The 26,120-nt window shown below is 38.6% G+C and overlaps 1 protein-coding gene across 3 annotated transcripts; it reads left to right on the forward strand.

The window, feature by feature from the left end:
* Positions 1–3,199: 3,199 nt before the first annotated feature.
* Positions 3,200–25,309, forward strand: bnip2 (BCL2 interacting protein 2). 3 transcript variants are annotated; one of them, XM_038268870.1, is made up of 12 exons: positions 3,200–3,986; positions 4,065–4,150; positions 8,193–8,288; positions 8,383–8,447; positions 8,650–8,826; positions 16,944–17,126; positions 17,247–17,349; positions 17,429–17,560; positions 17,681–17,767; positions 17,855–17,953; positions 23,099–23,134; positions 24,739–25,309. In XM_038268870.1, exons 1-12 carry the CDS (start codon positions 3,807–3,809, stop codon positions 24,794–24,796), a joined length of 1,302 nt encoding a protein of 433 aa, XP_038124798.1. In that variant the 5' UTR covers positions 3,200–3,806; the 3' UTR covers positions 24,797–25,309. The 3 variants fall into 3 exon arrangements, with proteins under 3 accessions (XP_038124798.1, XP_038124796.1, XP_038124797.1); XM_038268868.1 differs by having other exon boundaries at positions 3,200–4,150; XM_038268869.1 differs by lacking the exon at positions 23,099–23,134 and having other exon boundaries at positions 3,201–4,150.
* The last annotated feature ends 811 nt before the right edge of the window (positions 25,310–26,120 follow it).

Raw genomic sequence — 26,120 nt, forward strand, 5'->3', positions numbered from 1 at the left:
GGATTATCTTTCTGTGATTAGGCTTAATGATACAGCAGTGTAAATATCAGAGTGTTAATTTGAAATTATGCTGAATGATCCACAGCAAACATTGCAGCCAACAATTAGCATTTATCTGTAATATAAAATGAGTTTTCTTCCCTCTCTTTAAAATTAAAAATATAATTATATTAAATATTTTTTTTAAATGTTCCTCACGTCGCCAAACTCTACTGGATTTTGAAATGTATCTATTTATTCATGTATTATTATTATTATTATTATTATTATTATTATTATTATTATTATTATTATTATTATTATTATTAGTATTATTATTATTATTATTAGTAGTAGTATTATTATTATTATTATTATTACTTTTTTTTGTATATACCTAGTGTATGACGGTATCCATGCTATGAGTGCAAGCGGTTTTTAGAATCACGGGTATATATAGAAAAAATATATAGAAAAAAATATATATTTAGTATAACTGCATGATGAAAGGAGACGACAGAAAACCCATTATAAAAGCGATAAAATTAAAAACTGAAACCGTTTCTAATGCAACCTTAGAACTAACGATAACTTTCAGTTATGTTTTATTTTTCTTTACGCCGAATCAGTTAAGCAAGCTTTTGTCTCCACCTAGTGGCAAAAGATGAAACTGCAAGAGGTAAATCCGCACCACTAAGAACAGATCCGTGTGAAGTGAAAACATCTTTGTTTAAAATGAACATGAATAAATTTTAATCACACTAATCAGATATCAAATATAAATTAATTTAATCTTAGTATGCTTTCTTAATAACAGTATAGTATATTTTTCTTTTTTTCTCACTAACTTAAAAGTTTATTGTTTTTATATGTATGTATTTTTTGTATTACTCTATTCTGTGCTTTCACTCTCTATTTAAACTCACTGTTTGATTCAAATCGTATTTTTTACTATATTGTGCCACTCAAACTAATACTAATATCAGTAATTTCCCACTGGAATGAGTAAATACTGTTAATTGTCTACAATGTTGAATCCTTATTTTATTTTATTATTGTCCTATGTGGTTTTGTCCTTGTCCTTATCGTATTCTATTCTTATACCTTATTTGTACTTACAATCTTGTTTTTCTGTCTTCTGGAAATGGTTGCACTGCAAGAAAAGAATTTCCCACAAGGGATTAATAAAGTAATTCTAAATCTGCATTGTAACATTTACAGACTGCTGCACCCTAAGTGCACCAGGGCGCGTTATCACAGATCCTTCTTCAAAGTAGCTGTATGACTTTATGACCACCACTGTTCCCCAGAAGCATAGAACATTTTTATAAGGGTGGCCAGGCAATAACCAATGTACGTTGAGGGGTGAACGAAAGTGGATAGGCGCCAGAACCTTAATGTTAAGCTACATCGTTCCACCAGGAAAATTAATGAGCATATCATCCATGTTTTCTAAATTAATACCTACTATCCTTTCCTACAGCCTTTGCTAACAAATAGACGCATATATAGTGGATACAAGTCTTTCAGGTTTAAGTTCTGGAGTAAACGTAATTTCCATTGTCATTACTTATTTTTATAAATAATCATTCCGCAAAAAAAAAAAAGAAATTTACTAGTAAAAATATCTACATAAATTGATTATTTAATACTTTTTTATTAAAATAGTTATTTATCTTTGATTTCACTGAAGACTAGATGAATTGCAGAGACACATAATTTTCTCTTTACCCTATATAAAACAAAATCTAGTTCTGAAATGAGCATGAATTATGTACTTATCTTTAATTTCAGTATATTTATGTGCATAATTAACCAAAGTGTCTTTGTTGTCAAGTAAATGTTAATATGTGAAAAATTAAAATGGTTTGAATATTCCACTTGAGAGTATTACTGTTGCCACTGTCTGTATTAGAGGGAAAAAGTGGTAGGATTGGCCATCAGGGTGGCCAATGATTGGCTAAGGGTGGCCATGGCCATCCCTTGTCCCGCATCTAGCTCCGCCCCTGCTGTTCCCAACAACCTCAATAAGTTGCTACATTTATGCTGATTTTGCACAGTTTCTAATGTTATTCTAATACATTTTTCTAAGGTCCACATTTCTGTGATAATTTTCTCTATAATCTTTTTGCTGCTGTAAACACCAGAATTTCCCCATTGTGGGACAATAAAGGGATTTTCCATTCTATTCTATTCAGTTCCTTTCTATTCTATTCTATTCCATTCCATTCCATTCCATTCCATTCCATTCCATTCCATTCTATTCTATTCTATTCTATTCTATTCTATTCTATTCTACTTTATCCCGTTCCATTCCATTCTATTCTTTTCCACACCATTCCATTCTATTCTATTCCATTCTATTCCTTCTGTTCCATTCCATTCTATTCTTTTCCATTCAATTCAGTTCCGTTCCATTCCATTCTATTCTATTGTATTCTATTCTATTCCATTCTATTCTATTCCATTCCATTCTATTATATTCTATTCTATTCCATTCCATTCCATTCTATTCCATTCAATTCTATTCTATTGTATTCCATTCTACTTCATTCCGTTCCATTCCATTCTATTCTATTCCATTCCATTATATTATATTATATTCCATTCTATTCTATTCCATTCTTTTCCATTCCATTCCAGTCTATTCTGTTGTATTCCATTCTATTCTATTACATTCCATTCCATTCAATTCAATTCTATTCTATTGTATTCCATTCTACTTCATTCCGTTCCATTCCATTCTATTCTATTCCATTCCATTCCATTCCATTATATTATATTATATTCCATTCTATTCTATTCCATTCTTTTCTATTCTATTCCATTATATTCAATTCCATTATTTTCTTTTCTACTCCATTCCATTCTATTCTATTGTATTCCATTCTACTTCATTCCGTTCCATTCCATTCTATTATTTTCCATTCCATTCGATTCCATTCCGTTTCATTCTATTCTATTCTATTATATTGTATTCCATTCTACTTGATTCCATTCCATTCTATTTTTTTATTCTATTCTATTCTATTCTCTACATAACTACACAAACAGCACACATTGGACACTGAAAACCTAAGTTTCAAAACAATCACTAACAGATGAGAAAAATCCGCGTCCATTAGAAGTTATACTTAATGAGTTTTTCATTATAATAAGCAACAAACTGTGGTTGAGCGCCACTCATTGGATAAATATGCTTGCCCACGGGCAAGGCATTCATTGAACCGTCCATGGTTGAAACCATTCGCACGTTAAGGTGTCTGAAACTTTGTTAAGCTTAAAATGCCGCTATTCGCTCATGTTCTCTAAGCGAGATGACGTGTCTTATATACAGCAGAGAGCTGGGCAGATAAAGTAGACATCCGGTGAAAAACATTTAGTCATTAGCATTTTAGGTACATTAGCCGCGGCTAACCCTGTTAGCTTCAAGTAGCCGAGGCTAAAAGTTTGTAAACGTCCGCAGGAGAGGCAGAGCTTTGTGACTTGGAGGAAGGAAGGAAGGGAAGTTCATTAGCAGGAACACTGCTGCTTATGCAAAGCTAGCAGACTCTGGGACCGCTAGCTTCTTTACGCGTTCAAAGGTGATTAAAAAAACAAAGTTTAAGGAGGGGAATTTAGCACCGTTAAGGTTATTCTGTGTAGTGAGTAATAAGTACGTTTTAGCAACATATTGTTTGGCTACTTTGCGGCTTCCTGGAGCTAGTCCGTTAGCAACACACTTCTGAACAAGTTGAGTTTTGCCTCTTGGTTTTATTTGGGAACATTTTATTAAATTAATTCCGCCCAGACCGCTTCAGCATCAAGGCGAGCGGGGAAGAGGAGTCATGGCATCGGACGTGATAGAGAGTGAGGCGGCGTTGAAGGGTGGAAGTGATCCGAACAATAGCTCAGCCGAGTCAGTCACACCCAGCAGGACTCACTGGGATTTGGGAGACAGGCAGACATCTAGTCCCTCATCTTCCGGGGTGTCTGGAGAGGAAGGCGAAGAAGAGGAGGATTTGCAGGTCAGACTGGTCTCCGAAGTGGAAAATGACGAGAAGTCGCTTCAAGAAAGTTTGAGCAAATCTAGAAATACAATGCAGGGAAAAGTGCAGAAAGATCCCGGAGGAGGAAGCTCTACCCCGGGTAGCCTTCCCAAGACACACTCCCCACCTGGAACAGCTGGAAGGTGAGTATTTATCAGGCATTTATTTAGGCCATTCAGGTGTGTGGGTGTACAATTACCTAGAACATATAAACAACTATTTAGTGCAATTATTATCCTCTTTCTAAACGCTTTAGAACAAATTGAAGTTTTTTTTTTTTTATCCTTTTAACCCTTTATAAGTTACCTTTTTTAATCACTTGCATACCCCTCACAAATGGAGTCCCCCCTTCCCTCAGTAAAGTCTAGAAGCACAAGATCTATATCCAGCCATTCAGCTATTATATTGCTACATGGCTGTACATCTTATTTAGGCATCTGACCAATTAGATGAGCGATACATTACCTAATGTAAATTAAGTGGGGGAAAAAAGTTAAGTAAGGAAAAAAGGTAAAAACCTAATTGAAAAGTTAAAAAGTTAACAAGCCTAGTTCAATTCAGCTTATTTCTATAGCGCCAATTCACAGCACATGTCATCTCAAGGCACTTTACAGTTCACTAGATCATATTGTCAAATTGATTCAAAGTTTTCTATCTAAGGAAAACCAGTTGATTGCATCGACTCATTGACTCAAATGCAATCCCTCACACTAAGCGTGCTTGTAGCGACAGTGGAGAGGAAAAACTCCCTTTTAACAGGAAGAAATCTCCAGCAGATCCAGGCTCAGTGTGAGCGGCCATCCACTGAGGCTGACTGGGGTTCAAGTAGACAGCAACTGTACAAAAAGCAACTGTAAAAGGTGCAGGAAACACACATCCAGGCAGCAGAGCTCCAAGCCAGCTCCCATGTCAGAGGATGAAGAGAGCACATCCAGCCAGTCACAGTCAGAGAAACAGGACTACACTGGAAAACAGGCCCATCTCCAATATCTATATAAACGAAGGTGTTGATGGCAGCAGCTATTGTTAACAATTGTATTTAGCTTTGTAAACTAAAAAAAATTGTAAGTGCCAGTATCAGCATTAATGTCTATGAGGTTATGTTTTACCAAAAAAAATGTTTCTTTAACTCTGTGTTTTTCATGAATTTCTCATAGAAGCACTTTTGTTTTTATATATATTCAGGCAAGTTGGCATTTCTTGTTATTATATTGACATTCATTTTGCCATCAAAATATCTATATTTTTTATGTTACAAAGGTAATAAGGTCTTGTCCTGGATTCCAATAACACTATTGGCTTGAAATTTAGATTTTCAAAGTATTTCACTGAGTGCCCTATAAAGGGTTAAGATTCCTTATTGTCAGATGCCTTGAAATAAACCCTCTGAAGGTACAGATCCTTATAAATCATATCATCCATTTGTCTCAGCATGATCTTCTCTTTATTGAAGCTTTAAGAAATGTTTCACAAATATAGGTAAGAATTAGAAAGAAAAATTCTTTGTATTTTATTGAAATGAAAAGTGATTACATTCACTCTTAGAATCTCCTACGTTGATTTTTTTAAAGCATAAAAGTCATACGTAAAAAAAAATCATTAGATGTGTTAAAATCAAGTTGAATTTGATTTTTAAAAACATTTGAGTGTTTCTCATATATTTTACAGCAAAAAACAAAGGTTCTGACTTAAGAGTGAAGTCAACTGTATGCGGTTCTGTTTGTTAGGTTAGACAGCAGGTCTTTAAGTCTAAGAGCTGATAAAGCTTTAGAGTCATCTACACAATTACATTTTTCTTTCTAGGTTCAGGTGCTGCTGCTGTCATTATCCATTGCAGCAATCACTGGTATTATAAGTTGCCTCAGTGCTGTAAGAACATTTTATAAACTCAAACATTTCTTTGAGTACTTTTCCCACAATAAAAACCTTGTTGCCTTTTTTATATGATCCTTTTGAAGTGTGTTTTTAAAAACAATGGATGTTTCATTTTTGTTTAGTGTTGTCCTTTAATAAAACAGTTTTCATAGACACATTATTTTCAATGTAATTGATCATAGCTGTAATTGATCATAGGAATTTCATATTTAAATGGATGAAATAGACGAGGAACCAGTTAGATCTGTAACTTTTTGTTTGTTGTGAAAGGAGTCCTGTAGGTCAGTTCCAGATGAATCAACAGCAGATGCTATCAGATTCAGACAGGCTTATGTTGGTGTTTATTAGGCGTGTAAGGATACGCCCGTCTGATTAGTTTATGATGCCTGATCTTGGTTTCTAGTGAATAGACCAATTTTAGCTGAATTTCCATAGTAGTGAGGAATTTTGTTTTTCAAACATGCTATGAAAATAAACTCGAAAAGGGAATGTTATAAGGAAAAAAGTATAAATTTATTTTTTTTGTTTTTGTATTTTCAAAAAAGTAAACCGTTCTTACATCTGTCATAAATTCATACTAAATTTCTGCATTTTTCCATAAGATGGAGCTTTTTGGAAAATAATAAAACTTAAAAATAAAAACTTAAAATTGTTCACAAACAAATAGGGCTGAAACAATTAATCGTAATTAATCGATTATGGAAATAATCATCAACTAATTTAGCAATTGATTAAAATAATTACCTGGAGTATAGGGACTCTAAAATGTGTCTTTAGCTGACAGAGCAACACAGTTAGAGCAGTAATTATATCAAAATTGTAAAAGAAAATATATAAATATGTTGCATTTACGATTAAAAAAAAAAAACTTTTTAATATGTCAATATGCTCTATGCAGAACTCCTCAAGTGGAATCATTTTAGTTTCACCTGGTTTAATTTAGTAAAAATCTTCCTAAAGTAACCTTTGGCTATCGGATTAATAATCGATTAATAAAAAAAAGTTAGTTGCAGCCCTACAAAAAAAAATCAATGATAGTGTTTTTCAGCAAAGCGTAAAAAAGATCAGCTTGTTACACCTCACCTTTTCAGGTTAGCTTCATCATGACTGGTGGTTTATGCAGCTTCACATACTGTAAACTCGGCGTTATGATTTGTGTTTTTTTTGTAGTTTTTCCTTTCTGTCAGCTTCGTAATTCAGAAATATGTGGCCTGCTTTGACTTCTTTTTTTTTTTTTTTTTTCGCAGAATGTAATCTTTTGTTTTCAGCTCTCTTTTTTGAAAGATTAAACCAATGCATGAGCAGACGCCTTAGCAGGCGTGTTGTGAATTGCTGGATAAAATGTGTGGAATTTCTATATAAACATAAATACAGTGCCTTAGTGTGCTAAAGGAAACCCTGTGAAGCAGTAATACAGACGCCATATTTTGCATTAGCAAGGTTTGAGGCTTATAAATTAAGCTCTTAGCAGAAGCTGGTAAGCTTTCAAAAAGCAAGACCTGATTAGGAGACCAATTACAAGCTGTAACTTATGACTAAATATGCAAACATGGGACTAAAAGTGTATTGTATGATGATTAGCCTCACAAAGCATCTGTCGGCTCATTTACGGGGATTACGGTGCTTTCTCGTGTGAATGTCTTTATGTTTACTGCTTCCGTTACACTCCACATACTGCTTTGTGTCAATACATAAACAAAGCTTGGAGAGCTTCCTGATCATCAACTCAATCCTTTAATTAAGTCGCTTCTACACACCAGTCATTCTCAGTGTATAAATGTTACAGTTTTATGCTTTTTATTTACGATAAGGAATCAGTTCAACATATCAAATCCTTTTAATAGGAATGTTTCAAAAGCCGACCTTTAAACTTTCCTTTGAGGCCATCAGCAGAGACTGCTGTTGGTGGGCCTAAAGGAAGCTGTAATTTACCTTAGACTTTAGTAAAGGACAAATTAGTCCCGGTTTCCTTGAAGCGATTCCCCATCATTGAACTTTGCTGTAATCCTTACAGTTGCCCCAGTGTCTTTTAAAGAACAGGCTGCTTGTGTCTGACGCAGTAACCCTGAAACGAACGTAGCTGTGGTGTTTTGGCGGATCAGTTCAACTTTAAGACTTCCTGCCTAAGCCCTTTAGGACTCTATGCATCATCTTTGAAAAATAACCAATTACGTGTTTAGATTGTACAGATAATCTGTGTCGAACCAGTCTTGATCTTAGTCCATTTTATTCTACAAAAGCCACCTTATTTTTCAGCAATTCTATACTTTTAACTATGAAATGTTTGATTCTTGTTTGCTTTACAAACAGCTTCGAGCGGCAAGAGTCGGTTGCCACCACAGAAGCCCGTTTAAGATTGGAAGGAGTTGAACTGAAGGAAGAATGGCAAGATGAAGACTTTCCACGGTACTCACAGCCTCACATGCTTTAAAATTTGAAGATTAGGTTTTCTGGGAAAACCATGATGTGCTGAAGTCTAGATGCTGTTCATGTTTATTAGGCCCCTCCCAGAGGAAGAGGAGCTTGATGAGTTTTTTGCTGGAACCTGTGAAGAGACAGAGCCTGGTAATCACAACAACATGCTGCACATTTCTGCAGAAAACTTTATTCTCTGCAAAGAAATCTAATTGTAAAAACTTTTTTGCATTTATTCTTCTTTTCTAATAATAAGTCCCAAGTTTTCATTAAGGCTTTAAAAAAATTTTTTACCTGTGCTTAAAATAGTTTCACAAATAATAGAACTTTAATGATTTCCCTCTACTTATAGAATATGCAGAAAGTCAAGGTAAGAAGACCAAGAAAAAACTTCCTGCTCCAGACATCAGTTTAACTCTGGACCGCAGCGACGGTTCTGTTCTCTCTGACGAGCTGGAAGAAAGTACAGAGCTGGATCTCGATGAAATAGAGACCCCCTCAGACAACAGCAATGAGTTTGAATGGGAAGGTAAACTACTTCTTTGCTTTAGTGCTAACATTGCATCTTTAAATGCTGGTTGTTTTCATTTGTCTTATAAACAGAAAATGATTGAACATGAGGAGAAGCAGTCTGGTCTTGTTTAATCTTGATTTCTAAATATTTTTGCAGGAGTTTGCAGGTTTCTTTTTGGTAGCTTACTGCGTTAACTGTGTTTAAAATACTGTCTGTTGTGTTTGTGTTCCCACATTGCTGCATTCTTCTCTTTCACTTGGAAGAGTTGTTTCCTATGTGTGCCTGGAAACAGGCTACAGTCCAACAGCAGGTTTTTCTCTACCTGTGGTAAGGGCTCTTAGATGAACTTCATCATTTGTCTGCAAACCAAAAGTCAATCATACACCGTTATTCCAATCATGTGTTCAATTATTTCAATGTTTTCCACTTTTCTTTATTTGATTATTTATTTTCTTGGTTTATTTCAAATGTTCATTTTAAATGTTCAAATGATCACTTTCTTTCCACATTGTGCTATTCATTTTTTTTTTAAAGTGCAATACCTCTGCCACAGAGCATCATGCTGCTATCTCTATACCTATACACGGTATTCTCACACTTGCAAGCTTGCTCTGTTTTATATGCAAATATAAAGCAGTATTATTCAAAAACCTTCAGTTCTCTTTCATAGCATTCGTTTCGTGTCTCACATTGGGAACGCCTCCAGCGTGACCTCATCAGAAGCTCCTTTTACATTACGCCAGCCAGGATTGGCTGGAAAATAAGCCTGTCAGTGTCAGAGAGGGCAAGGTCCCTCCCCCTATAAATAGGGCTGACACTGTGCTGCTTGTTATTCAAAAACCTCTTCTCGCAACGAGCAGAAGTTCCCAATTAGCTTCCTCTTGGATACCGTCTCTCTTGGAGCCTAGCTTAACAGTCCAAAGACTCGCGCGCAAGCTCGGTCGCTGGGCGCTTTGCTCCGAACTGGTTCGGTATCAAGCGGAGACGTTTTCCTGGTAGAAATACCATAAAACGAGTAGTAATACTCGAGTCAACGCACCGCCTCACGGCTGTACGTTGGTCGACACTGAGTAGCAATACTCCGTAGCTACACCCCGGGTGGCCGAAACGCCGTCCCCAACCTAGCCACACCTGGTTAGCTTAGCTTTCACAAGCTAATTCCCGTGTAGCCCCAAAGCCAATCTCCAAAATAAAAATAAAATAATGGAGACTGCTAAATCCTCTGCGAAAGCGGAGGGGAGCCCCAAGGGACGAACCTGTCCGTGTGGCAATAAAATTTCAAGCTGGGACACCCACCCATCCTGTGTGGTATGTCTCGGTCTGAAACACACCCAGGCAGCCCTCCAATCTACGGAGGAGTGCTCACACTGTAGCCGGTTCTCCCTGAAGGTGCTTCGCCGCCGCCTGGCTCGTCAATCGACCATGTCCGGTAATGACCCGGTGATGGCCTCCACGGCACCGACACAAGAACCAGCCGACCAGGCTGTGTCTTTACCCACCGATGCAGAGGCCGGACCGAGCTGGGGAGAAATCCTCGATTCCGTGGACCCATTGCCACGGGAAATGCCCGAGCTAGGTATCGCTTCGAGCCAGCTCGATTTGCTGTTTGAGGGGGACGAGGAGCTCTCTGACTTGGAGTCGGAGCTACCCTTCTCAGACAACGATGAGGACTATGACCCGGCCCCGGCGCCCTCGGTACGGATTGCAAAACCCGCACCCCCGGGCTCGGAGCAATCCGGTCAGGAAGGTTCCCCGTCGGAGCTGGATTTTGACTTGCACGACGTGTGTAAACGCGCTGCTGCAAAGCTCGATATTCAGTGGCCAGAGGTCCAGGCAGAAGCTGCCCGCTCCCGCTTTGACGGAAAAAGGCTGCCTAAGACCCGCAAGACGTCCAGACAGCTCCTACCAATTTTCCCGGAGCTGCTGGAAGAATTGGCCGTCTCCTGGCGCCTGTCGAGCCGGCCGTTGCAACACACCTGCACCCGAAGACTTCCATGTCAGCGGGAGGTCCCGCCCTTCCATCGAGAGCGGACCGCTTTCAGTCAAGCCTGACTGATAAGTGCTACAGAGCAGCCGCGCTCTCAGTCCGCGCTCTAAATGCCTCCTCTATGCTGATGGCCTATCAAGCAGAGCTGGAAGAGCAAATGACTGCCGCACCAGATGCTGCGCTCTGGGAGGAGGTGTGCGTCATTACCGACCATTGCCTGCACCTCCATAAGGTGGCGATCCAAGCGATGGGCAGATCTATGGGACTAATGGTTTTGCAGGAGAGAGCCAGGTGGCTGAATCTCACTACCCTGGCAACTAAGGAGAAGGAGGACCTCCTGGACACACCCATATCAGCTCAAGGGCTGTTTGGGGAAGCAGTAACCTCCATGCAAAAGAGATGGGAGGAGAAGAAGAGGGATGATGAAGCCCTAAAGCTGTGCCTTCCCAGACGTACGTTTGCCGCTGCGTCTGCGACCCCCGCACCCCAGCGCCAAACCTTCGCCCAGGCAGCAGCCCGCTTCCCTCCTGCCTTCAGGATCCCAAAACTGCCGAAGACCCAAGCAGCACCGCAAGGTGCGCAGAAAACATCTGCCCCCAAAGCTAACTGGCAGAAAAAGCCTGAAGGCCCTCGCACGGACCAACCACCCCCCACCTCCACACCGGCGGTGAGGAGAAGGAAGCGGTTGGCCTAACACCGTTCCAGAGAGGAGGAAACGAGCTGGGATCGCCCTCCTCCGTGGCTCCGTTCCTGAGCCTGTTCAGAGAGTTCAGCCAAACACAGCGTGTGACCGACAGGATGTTCCGGCCTGCTCACCACGCCAGAAAGTCGAAAGACTCTGTTCAATGCGGGGATATCCAGAGCGAACCCCGAACATGTTTCACAAGCACGTCTTTGTGTTCAACTGTAATAAATGCTTCCAGACTGACGCATCCAGGTCGAGAACCAAGGGCGCAGTCAAAAATGTTGAAAAACATAAACATTTCACTCGGGGAGCCGGTACCTTCTTTTTCAAAAGAAGTGAGACCTCTCCCCAACATGAGCAGCTCTGTAGCGCACCAGACGCTACGCGCATGCGCAATGCAGCACGGAGCTGTTTACGTCCCTCCACCTATAGAGGGCGCTCGCAGCTCGCTGTCAGACTGGCCAGTCAGCCAGCTGACAGTGAACATCCACCTTTGGGAAAAATGCACAGACTCAGAGTGGGTGTTAAGAACGCTCAGGAGGGGATACAGACTGCAGTTCACTGCAGTTCCTCCAAGCTTCAGAGGAATAATCCAGTCACACGCGGAGGGACAAGCCGCTCTCTTCCTAAAGGAAGAGATTTCCTCTTTGCTGGAAAAGAAAGCGATACGGCTGATTCAACCAGAGCACAGCAGCGAGGGTTTTTATTCACGTTATTTCCTTGTGCCAAAGAAAGGCGGCCGAGGAATGCGTGCAATTCTAGACCTCAGAGCGCTGAACAGGCATCTAAGAAAATACAGATTCAAGATGCTGACAAACGCGTCCCTGCTGCGTTTCCTGCGTCCAGGCGATTGGTTTACATCAATCGACCTCAAGGATGCTTATTTTCACATCCCAATTTACCCCCCACACAGAAAATACCTGAGATTCTCTTTTCACAGGAACTGTTACGAATACCTTGTCCTCCCTTTCGGACTCTCTCTGAGCCCGAGGGTGTTTGTGAAATGCACAGAGGCAGCGGTGGGTCCGCTCAGGAGGCGGGGAATACGTGTGGCAACGTATATAGACGATTGGCTGATCGCCTCGTCCTCCCACCAGGAAGCCTCACTTCACACAGCTATGATAAAAGAGCACCTGATGGATCTGGGTTTCAAAATAAACCTGGAAAAGAGTTCCCTGTTTCCCTCTCAGAGAATAGCTTTCATAGGTCTCTCTCTGGACTCAATCCATGCCAGAGTAAGCCTAACGGAGGACAGAGTGAAAACAATGCTCAATTGTTTGTCCAGGTTTCAAAGAGGGAACCTGGTATCATTCAGCCTCTGCAGGAGGTTGCTGGGGCTGATGGCCGCAGCATTAGTGGTGATCCCTCTGGGACGTCTCCACATGAGAGGAATCCAACGATGGGTAGCCTCTCACAGGTTAAAGTCACATACCCCCCATCATATGCTAAGAGTCACGGCAGCCTGCATGGCTGCACTGCGCCCATGGCGGAGCAAAGAGACACTGGCACAGGGTGTCCCAATGGGAGTGGTGCAGAGCAGAAAGGTTGTCACAACAGATGCCTCTCTGTCAGGCTGGGGGGCTATATGCGAACGGAAAATGGTGAACGGAACCTGGGGTCCAGAAATGCAGTCCAAGCACATAAATTACTTGGAGCTGAAGGCTGTTCACCTAGCATTAAAGCATTTCCTTCCCATCCTGAGAGCTCACCATGTGCTGATCAGAACAGACAACACAACAGTGGTGGCTTATATCAACAGGCAGGGGGGGCTGAGATCACTGAGGCTCCACACGCTTGCTCACAAACTAATCATTTGGAGCAGCAGACACTTCCTGTCTTTGAGGGCCACCCATGTACAGGGAGTGTTGAACTGTGGAGCAGATCTTCTCTCCAGGGGGAATCCCATGTATGCAGAGTGGAAACTCCACCCAGATGTGGTGAGGATGGTCTGGCAGCGGTTCGGTCAACCATCCGTGGACCTTTTTGCTTCTCAAGAGAACAATCAGTGTCCCCTGTTCTTCTCCCTGCACGATCGGAACCCACCTCTGGGGGTAGATGCGCTAGCCCACCACTGGCCTCACACTCTGCTTTATGCGTTTCCCCCAATAGCTCTCATTTCACCTACACTAGCCAGGGTACGAGCAGAGGGTCATACAATGATCCTCATCGCACCCAATTGGCCAGCGAAGCATTGGTTAGCAGAGATAACACAGCTCCTCTGGCAGGAACCATGGTCACTCCCTGTACGCAGGGATCTGCTGTCTCAGGCACGAGGACAGATTTTTCACCCCCACCCAGAAAGACTGGCTCTATGGGCCTGGCCCGTGAGTGGTTTAACCTACAGTCGGTAGGGCTTCCACAAAATATTATTGAGACGATACAGGATGCTAGGGCTCCTGCAACACGATCTCTGTATGGGTATAAATGGTCCGTTTTTGAAAAATGGTGCTCAGAGATGAAAGATGTTCCTTTTCAGTGTTCTCTGGGGGTAATTTTAGCTTTCCTACAGAGCCTGATTGATAAAGGGAAAGCTTTTTCCACTATTAAGGTCTACTTGGCGGCAATTTCGGCCTGCCACATAGGCTTTGAGGGGAAAACTGTGGGCCAGCATCCCTTGGTGTGCCGCTTCATGCGGGGAGCTCGAAGGAAGCTCCCTGTTTCAAGACCAATTGCTCCATCCTGGGATCTACCCCTGGTGCTGGATGCTCTTACTACCACACCCTTTGAACCTCTGGATCAGGTGGAATTAAAGGTAGTAGCTCTAAAAACAGCGCTCCTATTGGCACTGGTTTCTGCAAAGCGCGTGGGTGAAATTCACGCTTTATCAGTGCATCCATCTTGCATGAAATTTTCTTTAGATGGGACCAGAGTGGTTTTGCTTCCCAACCCAGCTTTTGAGCCTAAAGTGTTGGGGTCATATTCTCCCATTGAGTTGATGGCCTTCCATCCTCCCCCTTTTTCATCACAGGAACAGGAAAGACTACACAATCTCTGTCCTGTGCGCGCTTTACGGATTTATGTGAGGAGGACAATTCAGGTCAGGAAGAGTGACCAGTTGTTTGTCTCCTGGGCTAAAAATCATAATGGAAAAGCTGTTTCCAAACAGCGGCTTGCACATTGGATAACTGATGCTATTTCTTTGGCTTATAGTTCAAAGGGACATCAGCCTCCGGAGGGCCTGCGGGCCCACTCTACTAGGGGCTTAAGCTCTTCATGGGCCCTACTCAGAGGAGTATCCCTGCAAGAGATATGTGCGGCAGCAAGCTGGGCATCATCTCACACGTTTACTCGGTTTTACAAACTGGATGTCACAGCTCCATCACTGGCGCATTCAGTTCTAAGTGTAACACCAAGCAGGGAGCAAAAATAATATATATATAAATATATATATATATATTTAAATTCATATAAATAAATGATGATGACAGCAGGCGCATAATGTGGGATCTGCTGAGCAATACGGGAGTCAGAATATCTTTCGTTCCCAATGTGAGACACGAAACGAATGCTATGAAAGAGAACTTTAGGTTACTTTCGTAACCCCGGTTCTCTGAGTAGCATGAGTGAGTGTCTCACCAAACCACCCTCCTTGCTCTAACATTGCGAGGAAGAGGTGGTCATTCTTTTGAATAACAAGCAGCACAGTGTCAGCCCTATTTATAGGGGGAGGGACCTTGCCCTCTCTGACACTGACAGGCTTATTTTCCAGCCAATCCTGGCTGGCGTAATGTAAAAGGAGCTTCTGATGAGGTCACGCTGGAGGCGTTCCCAATGTGAGACACTCACTCATGCTACTCAGAGAACCGGGGTTACGAAAGTAACCTAAAGTTTTGGTTACCTCAGGCTGTACCTCATACCTTTCCAAAAGCTGGCATCTTTCTTACTTATGTCAGTTGCAAACTCTTAACCTTGCTTTTTATGTCTAGGTCCCTAGCATAAAACACATTAATATCTGGGACACAGACGGTCTCCTTCCTGAACTGTGATAGCTGAACATTCCTGTGATGTTTAATTGTTTAAACAGATAAACTTGAGGCATCTGAAAGTTGTACTTTAGGGGGAACCAGACTTGTGAAGGTCCACAGCTTTCTTTTATCCATGTTTGCAGATTCAGTCTGAATTAAACTGTCAGAAGTCAATACATTATTCTCTCGTTTATGTCGTATAGTTTAGAGGCTTTTTCTGCGTAGTGAATATAAACTTCAAAATTTGACAAACGTGATGAAAAATGTCTGTCAAACAGATCTTATTCTGGCATTTAAGAATTAGATAATAGCTATGTTACATGGACGAATAATCTGACTAAAGGCCTTATCGGATTAAAAATGTGTCAGACAGAAGATTCTAATCTGATTCGGTCCGATCAGAAAGACATTTCATTCCGATTGAGATGGGTGTTTTTTTCTGACCATCATTCCCATTGGCATCGATGTACACACCCATTGGGATGTTTGGAGTAAAATCATCTTCTCTGTGCATGTGTGCAGCATCAGCAGGATGTTTTTCTTTTTACTAACCTTCATTCACTGGTTCCTGGTCCTCCTTGGTGGAGGAGGTAGCTCTAAATGTAACGTGTGGATAAACATGCTACCCTGCCCTCTATTCTGTAGCAAAGGAACGTTAGCATAAGCTACCATTAAGCCCTTAAATTAAATAGAATAACCACCAACAACAAATTGTATTATGTGACAAAGGTCCACAGTGGGGAAAAAAATAAAAAATAAAATAAACAGATACAAGTGAAGAACTGATAAAAAAAAAATAATAAAAAAAAATGTGAGGGGCGGGCACAAAGAGTAGCTGGAGTTGAGGATGAGCGGTGGGCTTGTTTACAAATAGGCAGCTTCTTCTTCTACTAATAAAATGTTCTGGAAAACTAGAGTTTTCTCTGCACGCTTAACTGATTTATTCTGTTTAAAAGATTGGTACATGTATACACACGTCAGGATCAGATCTTTTTATTTAGAGTACATATAAACAGAGATTTTGAGCTTCTGATCTACCAAGATTTAGATCGGATTGGAGAAATTTTATGTGAGTAAGCGTAGCTATAATTTACTTAAATAGCTCATCAAAATCAATATTTACTCCTGAATTTTAATGAAATGGTGAAAAATTATTTTCTAATGAATATCAAAATATTTAATTTCATCTGATGTTTTTTATTTGTATCTGTCGGGACATTTTTCAAGTGTGTTGTGGAACAAAGGGTGGTGTATTTTTTTTCTTTCTTTAAAAGGGAGATTATAGAATGAACTAAAGCTGTGATTATTGGTGGTTAATCTGAGAATAAAGCATGCTGTCAAGATACAGGTGATCAAACTGCATGTAATTGGAGCATGAGCAAAAAAAAATCAAAGATTTGAATGTATGTTGATGAAAACTGCTTGAAAGTTTTAATCACTCAAAACAGTTGTTTTTTGTTTATGCATTTATATGTAATCATACTTTCTTGTTCAGATGATCTCCCTAAACCAAAAACAACAGAACTACTCCAGAAAGGTGTAGAGACAGTCCAGGAATATTCAGCATCAGAAGAGCGGGAGGAAGGACGACGATGGAGGCTTTTCCATATTGGAGATCAAGATCACAGAGTGGATATGAAGGCTATTGAACCGTACAAAAGAGTTATCAGTCATGGGGGTCTGTGCATTTTTTTTTTAAACTCTCATACACCAATTGAAACGAATTTATTTGTTATACTCTAGATAATTTTCTTACATTTAGATTCCAAAACGGCATTAATTTACATGTTTTCTGCAGGTTATTATGGTGATGGTTTGAATGCTATAATTGTGTTTGCCGTTTGCTTCATGCCTGAGAGCAGTCAACCAAATTACAGATACATCATGGATAATTTATTCAAGTAAGAATCTCTGTAAATCACACCAAGCTCAATAAGCCAGTGTTTTAGACGAGTTGGTAATGTGTGGTTTCTGTTCCAGGTATGTCATTGGTACACTGGAACTGCTGGTTGCAGAAAATTATATGATTGTGTATTTAAATGGGGCGACGTCTAGGAAAAAGATGCCGACTGTCGGCTGGCTCAGGAAGTGCTACCAGCAGATCGATAGAAGGTAATTCAACAAGACCCTTAAAAAAAAAAGCAGTTTTCCTAAAGAGAGTAAAGATCTAAGCCTTTCCTTTTTAATCCTAATTAAGAGACTTTCTACCCTCTAAATGTTCTCTTCCTACAGGTTACGGAAAAACCTAAAGTCATTGATAATTGTCCATCCCTCCTGGTTTATTCGCACCCTGCTGGCACTCACAAAACCTTTCATAAGGTACATTTTGGGTTTATGTGTTTAGAATATTTAAATGATAACTTCAAATCCATAGTGTTGTCGTACCCTGTATGTTTTCCTTTGCAGCTCCAAGTTTACCCAGAAAGTCAAGTATGTTTACAGCTTGACAGACCTTGCTGAACTCGTTCCAATGGAGTATGTGTCGATACCAGATTGTATCAAACAGTGAGTATTTGACACAAAAATGCTGTTAAATGCATGACAGTTGTTGGATAAGATCTATATTGTGTTTGGTATTTGGTTTAGGTCATTTGCTTACATGTATGTATGCTAATATTGACTTTTATTTTGCAGTTCTTTGTAGAAGTATTCATCTCTTCAACTGTCTTTACATTTTGTCACCTTAATAACAAGATGGTAACATGATGGCTTTGATGTTCTTTTATCCAAAGCAACTTACTATTGAAGACTTAACAATTAATTATTCTCCAAGTAGTTTTTGAGAACTTTTTACTGTAGAAATAGAATATAGAGGGCATAAAGGGATGTGCAGAAAGATGCAGTTGAGGGAGTGGTGTCTGGAATTAATTTTGTTCCACTGTTAAAAGCAAAGATTCAATTTTGTAAATGAAAATTTGGATAAAAAAAAAAATCCAGAAACAAAACTTAAAAAAACTAAAGTTTTTGACACTAACTTTGCTGTTTACTTAGGTTTTATATTATCTCTTCATCCCTGGGGGCCCTCTCCTCTGGAGTGATTAGCTGGCAACAAGCACATTTTTATTGGTAAACGTGCGCATCATGAGCCAGCATTTGTGTTGGATGTGAAGTGTTTAGAAAAAAAAATAAAAAATTTTGTAAATTGCAATTTGAAAAGCATGCCATTAGCATGTAAAAAGCGATCTAAAATAGAAAAGTAGAAAATAGGAAAATTCAATTGTGTCAAAAAATAAAGTTTTTTTAAAAATAAAATTTGAAAACCACATAAAAAATATGATTTAGATTTTTTTGTTTTTTGTTTAAAATGGAACACTGTTTTTTTTTTTTGTTTTTTTTTTTACTTGGCCCCTTCATTTTACATTATTCCATCATGTTCTACTCACCCATATTAGTTTTGTGTCATTTGGAGCTGTTCCGAAGATATTCGGTTTTGTAATCCAAGTAACGTCTTCCTATTGGCAGCGAGTTGAAGCTAAACTGTTCATAATTTATTTTACAGCTTTCATAACATGTAGGCGAATCACTGTCCCCCAGACATCCGCGATTATATTTTTTATATTTATATTTTTTTTAAACAAAGCGGAGTGTGTATGACGTCATCTGCGCGCAGGACTGGAGTTGTGACAGGCAGCCTGGGCCACAGGCGGCTACGCTCTACCCCTTCTATTCATTCTGCTAGCTAATCTAAATCGTTCAATTCCATTTAGAGAGCGAGATGATCTGTGGTAGTAGCACTAGACATCTTCCAGGCATGTGATTAAAACTTGCAGCAGTTCAGCAGACAGGAAGAATGAGAGGTAGCCAGCGCGCGCGTATGATGTCATACACACCCCGCTTTGTTGAAAAAAAATATAAATATAAAAAATATAACCGCAGATGTCTGGCGGAGAATGATTCGCCTGCATGTTATGAATACTGGCGTACCATAAATAATAAATTATGAACAGTTTAGTTTGTGCCTTCAACTCATTGCCCATAGAAAGACAATACTTGGTTTACAAAACCAAATATCTTCGGAACAGCTCCAAATGACACAAAACTAATATGGGTGAGTAGAACATGATGTAATACCGTAAAATCAAGGGGCCGATGTAAAAAAAAAAACAATGGTGTTCCCTTCAATAAACTCACAGTAAACTCAAACATCTAAAGGTCTTGATGGCAGATTCTCCAACATGATTTATGGATCTCTGCAGCTCCTCCAGAGTCACCATGAGCCTCTTGGCTGCTTCTTCTCTGATCATTGCCTTTCTTCGTTACAGGGTTCTCCCTCAATTTTCTGCAGTGTTTCTTGGTCTTCATTATGTGGTTTGATCTATGCTAAAACATATGAATAGACATACGCAACCTTTTTATTTTAATTGAGATTGAGGGTATTTTCACACCTGCCGTGTTGGATCTGCCTTAAACATACCAGTTTTTTCCCCCTCTGGATTCTAAAACTAAAATGAAATGTCTCAAAACCTGTTAAATTAGCTGTTCTTGACTCCCCCAATGCATTTGTAGCCGTAATAACAGCAAAAGTAAGCAAAACCAAGGTGCTGCTTTGAGTACTCCCATAGTAATTTTCCTTCATTTTTGGGTGTGTTCTCCTGCTCTTAGTCATTTCTGTGCAATTTGAGCAACCAGCATCACACTCACTGCTTTGTTGCAAGTTGTCCACTTTTAAAACCTACAGTGTGACAGCAAACCATGTCGATGGAATAGAAACTTTGCTGTGTGGTTTTTCAGGACAGGGACAGCAGGGGGAGATGACAGAATACTCAATCCTGCCATGAACACACAGATGACCATCACACAGTCACTTAGAGCATGATTTAATGAGGTGGAATGTTACTTAGTGCTGCTTTAGGAAAGCAATTACCGGTAGTTTGATGGGATATTATTCAGAGGTTTTAAAAAAGGACTTTAAATTCACTGGCATAACGGTTAATTTGAAAACAGAATGAAAGTCTTTATTTGCTTTCTTCCACTTAGAAATTACTCTATTCTTTGTGTTGCTCTATCATATAAAACTCACTAATACCTTGGAGTTTGCTGCATGAAAGAAGTAATAAAGTTCAACAGAATGTAATACTTTTGCAGGGAGCTGTTTTTTCACAGCGAGTATAAAGTATAAGGATTGCATTTATGTTGATCAGTTGTTTATTTCCACAACCAGGTGCAATGTCACCATGTTCTGCTTCCAAAGTGTTAAATTTCAATTACTTTTTTGCTGTTCTGTCACATTCTTTGTGTCTCTTACTCGCATTTACACTACAGTGTGCCTCACACATTTGAATAAAACTATATATATATATATATATATATATATATATATATATATATATATATATATATATATATATATATATATATATATATAAATTTTTTTTTTTGAAGGTTAAGGGGACAAAATAAAAAAAATATGAAATAGACATGTTAATGTATATTATGCATAGATATGGTCTTAAATGGTTAAATATGCCTTCAAATTATTACTTAAGTATTTTTTTTAATCAATCCTTTTCAAATGCATTTCATTATTTTAATCTGTATTTATTTATTTTTTCCATAGTGTCTATAGCAAACTCATGAAATTCTTTAAACTGAGAAAGACGTTTTTCCATTTTTTTGTTTTTTTTCTTTTCCTTGTCTTTTTTCATTTTAAATAAAGTCATTCTTTTTTTGCTTAAATATGAAGCCACTCCAAAAACTTGTTGCAATTCATGTAAAGCATATTGGTATAAATCCAGCTTTTATATTCCTAGTTTGGTCTCATGAGAGAACGTGAGCCAGGCTATAGTTTATTTTGCTCAAATCAGTGAAAGCTCCAACCCACCAGCCACCTGGATGCTCTGTCATAAGCTTATTAGATGTAAATCACACCAAACTAGGGACTAAGCGGTTGGAAATGCTCATCCAATTTGCTGTAGATAGATTGTAATAAGCTTTTGAAGTTTTTCAGTGATGGACAATAACTGTAGACTAAAATAATCCCAAGAAGTAGTTGCCTTGTATTGCTTAGCAAGAAGCATCTGATCAGATGTCAGGGTCTTTATGGAAGCAGGTTGAAAGTTTAAATAATTTCATGAGTTTGAAATGATGAAACATATCAGTAAAATTTTTTTTTTTTTTTTATTTAATAATAACATGGTACATTTTATGGTGAAATTATGTTTACAATGAATAAATGAAAAATAATTATTTGATGATATATTCAATAGTACTTTTTTATTTCATTTAGCATTTCATGATTTAATTATGTATTTATGAATTTTATAATACATTTATTTATTTCATTTTATTTTGTACCCCTGAACACGCTATAACATAAATGTGGGTATAATAGATGTAAACTAATAAACAACTTGTGGTTAATTATTAATTAATGGTTTATTAGGTTAACATTTTTTTTTTTTTCAAATAATTGATAATGTCCTCTTAAAAGGAATTTCTCAGTGATGTAATGTTTCAGCCATCCACTAGAGGGCACAGCTGGTCATTCTCAAGCAGGTATTTTTATTGGAAGTAATGATGGAGCAGAGTTTGATCTGTAATTAACAGGTTGGTGGAGACAAGGATGCAGAATACACCATGTGGTTCTTTGAATATCAATACTTGATAAACTCCTTCAGTTATCACCTGAATAACTCCCGTTTAGCCATACTGCATGGTTGAGCAGCATTACGTATTTGCTGTGCTCAGAAAGGGAGGATGTGATTATAGAAAATCACATGCTGGATTACACTAAAAACAGAGCTATATAACAGCTTGCATCACTTCATTAAACAAAGTAGTGATTAGTCTGCCAAAGTAAAGCATAGGTCTGAGTTTCAACAAATAACTTTATGACTTAGGCTACGTTTACACCGCAGCCTGAAGTGACCCAAATCCGATTTTTTTTTGCCCATACGTGACCTGGATCTGATCTTTTCATGACAGTCTGAACAACACAGATCAGATTTTTTCCAATCTGCCCCAGGCCACTTGGTTATGTGGTCCTGAATCCGATACGAATCTGATCTTTCCAAATGTGACCTGTGTCTGAACAGCCAGCACTCTTCTGCTTCTTGCTACGAAGAAGTGACAGGAAAAACAACAATGGTGGACAATAATGCGGAGAGTAGTGTTTATGTTTAACCATCCATGTCCTCCAGTACTACCATCCATGTTTACTCCGTAAACACAGAGCACGCTTGCTTGTGACGTCATTGCATCCTCTACTGTGCATGCGGGACACTTAGGTTGTATGAATGCAGTTCACACAGGAGATCACATACAAGTCGCATATATTTGGAAATGAACAGCGACGGAAAAAAAATCGGATTTCACAAAAAAAATTGGAATGGAGCATCAAGGCCTGCAGTGTGAACGTAGCCTTAGAGATACTATACGTGATATTTTTCTGATTTTAATTTTTCAATTTGTTTTAATGTTTTCAATTTGATGTTTACTCCTGGTGGTCACATTGCTGGACATCATGTTGAGTTCTTATTTGGTGTGACTTGGCACATGAGAGGTCATTTGTAGTCATCCTTTAAGAAACAAACTGCTCCACAACTGCCCCCAGATTTGAGGGGACCGATACATTCTGACCTTTTTCATCTGTTTTTGCTGTTGGTTGTCTTCCTTTTCTCTGCTTAAACCATATTTCCTGCCCCTCTTAAGGTTTGACGCCGAAAAAAATAGGAAAAGCAATCAAAGGTATTTGCACTTTCACCAAGAGTCAGTCTCTGCATCCTTTTCAATAAAACTAACAGATGATCAGGTAGCTTGCTGAAACGCACCAAGACACCTATTTTTTGAGCTGAACTCCTGCAAATTTCACCTGACGTGGTTTAAATTCCAATTGAATGACTGTTCACTGAGTTAAATAGGTGGCTTGTTGATTGTTTAACCAGCTAAATTCTTGACTGATCTAGCGATGTTAAGTTAGAATAAATTAGTATTTAATGATTACATTTGCTGCAAAGCTTCGTCTTCTGTTTCATTCTGGAGATGCAAATCCTCACCTAGTTTAGACCTCAATGTTAAGTAGCTCATAGGAAGGTGAATGTGTGCAGATTGTCGTAACGTTACACTTATTGGCCTATTTCTTGTAAAACAAACAACAGGTTTAGAGTTTATGCAGTGTACATTTGGTAAGTTCTTTGTTCAAGTTAGTAACAGAAGGAACTAGTTTGTCCTCGTCATTGTGGTGTCTGTGGTTGCACTATTGCACATTAACCGTGTCCTCACATGGTTGTCAGTAAGTGGCCCTCACTGAACACCCTGCTTGTTCACTCTCACAGCTTTTCGCATGACTCACTCATTTTGCACTCCTGCTCTCCACCGATGTTTTGGTAAATAGCAGAGATCTTTTGTCAGCTTTGCTTATGCACTCGGAAATGCACCGTTCATCCCTGATAAATGGTGAATGATTAATGTGTATGGATGAAATGTATAACAATATCAACTCTAAAGGACTAACAGGACTGCAAGAGAAAATGTAGGTTTATTACATTTAAAAAAGTTAATGTAAAGATTTAATTATTATTTAACAATGACAGAAGCATCAATCAGTAATCTATTTCTTGACCTCATAAATGTTCTTGCATTTTCTATTGGATTAATAAAAAAATACAGAAATATTGTATGTTTTTATGCATAAATCAACACTATTGTTCAATTTCTTTTTTCAACTGTTCATGAAAAAATATATGGCAGCACTCTATTTTATTTTGAAATCCTATTTGGAAAGAGGTCCAAATCTATACATTATTTGTTGGTTAGACTTTAAAGAAAATGTGTCTGTAAAATTCTGATGGATTCATTTATTTGAAAAACATTTGAAGGCACAAAATGAATTGATTTAATCGTATACACTTATCAATTAGCAGGCTGCTGGAGTTTCATTACATCAGCCAATAGAAGCTTGATTGGTGCAGCTGTATTGCTTTAAAATTGACTAGAAATGCAAAGTTGATTTGATCACACATGGTAATAAGAAGCACGCCGTTGCCATTAAAAGGGCAATTTTTATTTTTTAAAGCAAAGGAAGAGCATTAATTATACACTTTAAGTGTTGATTTTATAGCTGAACATACATTTTAGCTTTTTGTAGCTTATTTTGTGGAGAAATTAGGAGTCTTACATTCATTCTAGCTGAAAACAATTTTTATGTTAGGTTCTATGGATAAAGATCATATTTCAGGATGTTTAATTTCATAACATCCAATGTTTAGTCAGTGTGCTAAGCTGATCCTGATCATATCATACAGGCTATCCTGGTCTTACTGCTATCGCATGACTTTTTAATGTTTCTTTAGAATCGACAAGGACATGTCCGGGAAGGTGGAGACCGCTGCTGCTGCTGTTCCCGAGTGATGGCACCACACTGCAACACCAGGAGGGGAACAACTCTTTTCCATGCGTGAATGTTCTGCTCGATGTGACAGGAATTTTATTTCCCTGGAAAGTGCCTTTTTGAAGCAATGCTGCCTGTTACATTGAGACATTTTGCTGCATTTTTCTTTCCATACAAACTAACCCATGTCACTTTTCCCACCTGTTGTCTAAAGTGTTATGTTTTTTTGTCTCCTATGTAACTTCTAGCATGGCTTCTGTATCTTAGTTGTATCCTCATCTATTTAATGCACTCTGTTACAGGTGGTTTCTGCATGTTCTGCTTTATTATATTGGAATATATATATTTATATTCAAAAGGTGTCAAAGGAAAAAAATTAATATATTTTTATGAACTGATTTTTAAACTACAATTTTAGGTCTCAGGCTCACTGGGCTAGCAATGGGAAATGTTGATGGCACCTTTTTCACTGTTCACTGCTGATGTTCTGTTGAAATCCTACCTTGGGAAAATAAAGCTTTATTTTGCTGCGCCTCACTGCGTATGTGCCTTTTAGATGTTGGAGAGCCTGAATCTATTTTAATTATATATACATTTTTCAGGGACACTGCAGGATTTTAAATTTAGGCCTTAAACTTACACATTTTGTTACTAGATATTTAATTTATTCAGTTATGTCTGAATAAATTAAACATCTGCTCCCTTAATTCTTAGTTTGTATTTGCAACCATAGTGGTATTACATTATCCAATACTAGCTCATAGTCTATGTAATAATTTGCTTTATAACAGATTTTCATATATCGCCAAAGCCTGTTCCAATTGGTATGAGTCTTACTGCTTACAGTAAGACGGTATTGCAGATATGTTACATTAGTGTAGATGGACCTGACTCCTACGAGAGTCATGCTCAATTAACTGTTTCATAAATTGGATTGATAATTTTCATAAGTCTTATATTTAAATGACTTTACAGTATTTTAATTGTATAACTTGCATAAACTACGTCGATGTCTTCTTATTTCCTCAGAGAAAACCATAATGCACACCTGTTTTGATTTTTTGCCTCAAATCTAACTTGTAACAGAGAAAACATCCACAAAAATGGTATCCATGCTGATATTTATTGCTGCAAAATGCAGCAATAATTTGATATGTAGTATTTTTTTTAAATATAATTTCTTGCACAGTAATAACACAAAATGTAGACTTCATGGAAGATGAACATTTCATAGGACAAAAATGTGACAGTAAAGCAGTAAGATATCTGCACAGCTGGTAAGCTAGCTGTTTATATGTATAAAGGGGGGGAAAAAGTTTATCCAGGAGATAGACGTGCAAAATA

This window comes from Cyprinodon tularosa, unplaced genomic scaffold (genome assembly GCF_016077235.1).
Source record: "Cyprinodon tularosa strain WSP-4 unplaced genomic scaffold, ASM1607723v1 ctg71, whole genome shotgun sequence".
In the NCBI taxonomy this organism is placed as follows: domain Eukaryota; kingdom Metazoa; phylum Chordata; class Actinopteri; order Cyprinodontiformes; family Cyprinodontidae; genus Cyprinodon; species Cyprinodon tularosa.

Bases quoted from the DNA above. Each gene is read 5' to 3' on its own strand.
- bnip2 (XM_038268868.1), top strand. From the start codon at position 3,807: ATGGCATCGGACGTGATAGAGAGTGAGGCGGCGTTGAAGGGTGGAAGT. The intron at 17,561-17,680 runs GTAATTCAACAA...CTCTTCCTACAG, and splicing joins TACCAGCAGATCGATAGAAG to GTTACGGAAAAACCTAAAGT. The intron at 17,768-17,854 runs GTACATTTTGGG...TTTCCTTTGCAG, and splicing joins CTCACAAAACCTTTCATAAG to CTCCAAGTTTACCCAGAAAG.